The sequence below is a fragment of the Anser anser genome (assembly GCF_964211835.1).
Source record: "Anser anser genome assembly, contig: HAP1_SCAFFOLD_51, whole genome shotgun sequence".
In the NCBI taxonomy this organism is placed as follows: Eukaryota; Metazoa; Chordata; class Aves; order Anseriformes; family Anatidae; genus Anser; species Anser anser.
Window position 1 is genome coordinate 1,072,627 of NW_028154169.1, and position 3,719 is coordinate 1,076,345.

A 3,719-nucleotide genomic window follows, 5' to 3' on the forward strand; every position below is an offset into this window, starting at 1 on the left:
GCATAAGGCAGTATGTTGTTTGTGTGGTGTTTGTTGAGACATGCAATGGATTTTAGATTAAATTTCGCACAGTCTTTCCTTCGTTTGGACAGGCTCCCTTGCTCCGAGGCAAGAAATGTGTAACAGCAGCTCCATCACCGAGTTCCTCCTCCTGGCATTCGTAGACATGCGCGAGCTGCAGCTCCTGCACTTCACGCTCTTCCTGGGCATCTACCTGGCTGCCCTCCTGGGCAACGGGGTCATCATCACTGCCATAGCCTGCGACCACCGTCTCCACACCCCCATGTACTTCTTCCTCCTCAACCTCGCCCTCCTTGACCTGGGCTCCATCTCCACTTCTGTCCCCAAAGCCATGGCCAATTTCCTCTGGAACACCAGGGCCATTTCCTACCCAGGATGTGCTGCACAGTTCTTTTTGCTAGTCTTTTTGATTTCAGCAGAATTATCTCTTCTCACCATCATGGCCTACGACCGCTACATCGCCATCTGCCAGCCCCTGCACTACGGGACCCTCCTGGGCACCAGAGCCTGTGCCACCATGGCAGCAGCTGCCTGGGGCAGTGGCTTTCTCCATGCTGTGCTGCACACTGCCAATACATTTTCACTGCCTCTCTGCAGTGGCAATTCCCTCAACCAGTTCTTCTGTGAAATCCCCCAGATCCTCAAGCTCTCCTGCTCAGACTCCTACCTAAGGGAAGTTCAAGTTCTTGTGGTTACTGCTTTTCTATTTGGGAGTTGTTTTATTTTCATTGCTCTGTCCTATGTGCATATCTTCAGGGCTGTGCTGAGGATCCCCTCCCAGCAGGGACGGCACAAAGCCTTTTCCACGTGCCTCCCTCACCTGGCTGTGGTCTCCCTCTTTATGAGCACCATCATGTTTGCCCACCTGAAGCCCCCCTCCATATCCTCCCCATCCCTGGACCTGGTGCTGGCAGTCCTGTATGCAGTGGTGCCTCCAGCAGTGAACCCCCTCATCTACAGCATGAGGAACCAGGAGCTCAAGAATGCCATATGGACACTGATGACCAGGTGTTTTTCATAACCAATAAACATTCTTGCCTCTCTTCTTCTGAGAACACCTGAAAACGTTACTCACGATAGGCCATGCCTGTCTTTTTTCTTGTGTTGCTGGTACTTTCCACTAATATTCTGAGTAGTTTTGTTCACTTAGAAATAATATTCTTCATTTTGGTTTTCCATTTAAACCAAATAAAGTGACATTGTTTCTTATATCCTTCCTCTGAGGCCTTTTGTGTAGCTGCAGGTACAGTTCCTGTGTGCAGAGGTGGAGGGGAAAAGAGTCTGGCCCAGCAGTCCAGCCCGGGAGCACCAGCGCTGGGTCCATGCAGAGCTGCTCTCCTGCCACTGCCACCCTCTCCTGCTGAGCCCTGCTGGCGGTGTAAGGCCTGGCTGCTCCTGTAGCTTGGTGCCAGTGCTGCTGTGTGGCCGTGCTGGGACCACGGGCAGGGACAGGCAGTGGGCACTTGAGTGACACAGCTGGCCTCCAGCACAGCATTTCCCTCCTAAAAGGACCATGCCAGAAGGCACACGTCATCTTTTGGAGTTGCCGTCACATCAGAATGTGCTCAAAGAGAGTCCCAAATGCTCCCTGGGACACAGGATGTGCTGGGAGAAGAGCAGGGCCTGTCCAGGTGCAGGGGAGACATGGGAACAGAAACCCTTTGGTTCTGCTGCTATCTGCAGGCACATCGTACGCACATGGAGAGAGGAACAAGAGCGAGCACAAAGGCCATCAGCTATCCCTAGGGGTGTCATGAAGACCAGTGGGGCAGAGTGTCTTCAGGTCCCTTCATCCTGAGAGTAACAACCATGGGGCATCTGCCTGAATAGCACAGAACAGTCCAGGTGGAATGCACCTTCAGAGATCCTCTAGTCCAAAGTGCAAGACCTGAATGCAGCTCTGAGATGTGCTTCCTTGCACCTCCGAGGTCCCTGTGCCCATTGCTCGTGCCTTGCGGCATCTCAGCAGAGGGCAGAGCAGGGCAATGCACCGCAGGGCTGAGGCGCCTCCCAGTCTCTGGCAGTGGCTGCAGGAGCCAGAGGGACCCTGCAAGTGTGCAGTGCACTGCCCCTGTGTGTGCAAGGCAGGGACCCGTGTCTCTGAAGAGCCCAGTGTGTATGAGCAGTCCGTGAGGCCAGCTCAGATGTGGGCACCTCACAGAGCCCTGACATTTCTCTGTGCAGAACTCCAGTAATTACCCCCAGAACTTCAGTAATTACCCCCAGTGTTCCTAGAGATTTCTGTCACCCTCCTTGCACACGTTCATTGCAAATGCCTCTCTCTGACATATCACGCTACCCTGCCTTCTGGACTGGTGGCAACAGCAAACTGGTGGCTCTTGGTGACAGCCAACATGGCTTCACTAGATCGTGTCTGACAAATCTGGTGGCCTTCTACGATGGGCTTACAGCATTGGTGGAGAGGGGAAGAGCAACTCACGTCATGAACCTTGACTTGTGCAAATCATTTGACGCTGTCCCACACCATATCCTTGTCTCTCAATTGGAGAGACGTGGATGTGATGGATGGATCACCTGGTGGGTAAGGAAGTGGCTGCATGGTCACCCTCAAGGAGCTGGAGTCTACAGCTCAATGTCCAAGTGGAGGTCAGTAGAGCGGTGTTCCTCAGGGGCCAGTATTGGGACCAGCACTGTTTTAACACTTTGTCAGTGACACGGACAGTGTGAGTGAGTGCAATCTCAGCGAGTATGCTGATGACACCAAGCTGGGTGGTGCAGTCGCTACACTGGAGGGAAGGGATGATATGCAGTTGGACCTGGACAGACTTGAGAGATTTTCCTGTGAGAACCTCATGAGGTTCCCAAAGGCCAAGTGCAAGGTCCTGCAACTGGATTGGGGCAACCGCAAGCACAAATACCGGCTGGGGGGAGAATAGGTAGAGAGCAGCTCTGAGGAGAAGGACCTGGGGTGTTGGTGGATGAGAAGCTCAACCTGTGCCGGCAATGTGAGTTTGCAGCCCAGAAAGCCAACTGTATTCTGGGCTGCATCAAAGAGGTTTGGCCCAAAGCTTGAGAGAGGTGATTCTGTCCTTCCACTCCGCTCTCGGGAGACCCCTCCTGGATTACTGCATTCAGCTCTGGGGCCCCGAACTCAAGAAGGACATGGAAGTATTCGAAGGAGTCTAGAAGAGGCCAAAAACATGACAGAGGGGCTGGGGCACCTTTTCAATGAAGACTGGCTGAGAAAGCTGGTTCTCTTCAGCCTGGAGAGACCCTATAGCAGCCTTCCAGTACCTAAAGGGGCCTTTAGGTAATGTTTTAAAGCCAAAAGAGGGTACTTTAAAATAAGGTATAAGGAAGATATTCTTTCCTTTGGGTGTGGTGATAAAAGGAACAGGTTGCCCAGAGAAGTTGTGTCTGACCCATCCCTTGCCCCTTTGTGGCCAGAAGCCTCCCGTGCCAAACCAAGCTGGAGACCCCCCCTGCAAAGTTGCTGTTTAACCTCATCTTTTCTACATGGGGCCTCCTCTGCACCACAGAGCCCAATCTCAGCTCCCACTTTGCCACAAGCGTTCTGCATGGGCGCTACAGGGCCTAACTCTCCCATGTCCTGCCCTGGCACTGCCATCCTGCTGGGCAGGGGAAAGGGCTGCCTCCTGCAGCTGGCAGGAGGCGAGGGTGATACTGTAAAAGCCAGTCAAAGGAGCTCTCTAAGACTCAGTTTTGAGTTATAGAAA

At 53.2% G+C, this 3,719-nt stretch overlaps 1 protein-coding gene across 1 annotated transcript; it reads left to right on the plus strand.

Annotated features, from left to right (window-relative positions):
* Positions 1 to 1,052, plus strand: LOC310890442 (olfactory receptor 14C36-like). The gene has a single exon (XM_083852800.1). The coding sequence runs from the start codon at positions 116 to 118 to the stop codon at positions 1,040 to 1,042; it is 927 nt and encodes a 308-aa protein (XP_083708926.1). The 5' UTR covers positions 1 to 115; the 3' UTR covers positions 1,043 to 1,052.
* The last annotated feature ends 2,667 nt before the right edge of the window (positions 1,053 to 3,719 follow it).

Excerpts from the sequence above, each read along its gene's own strand:
- LOC310890442 (XM_083852800.1), top strand. The coding sequence starts at position 116 with ATGTGTAACAGCAGCTCCATCACCGAGTTCCTCCTCCTGGCATTCGTA.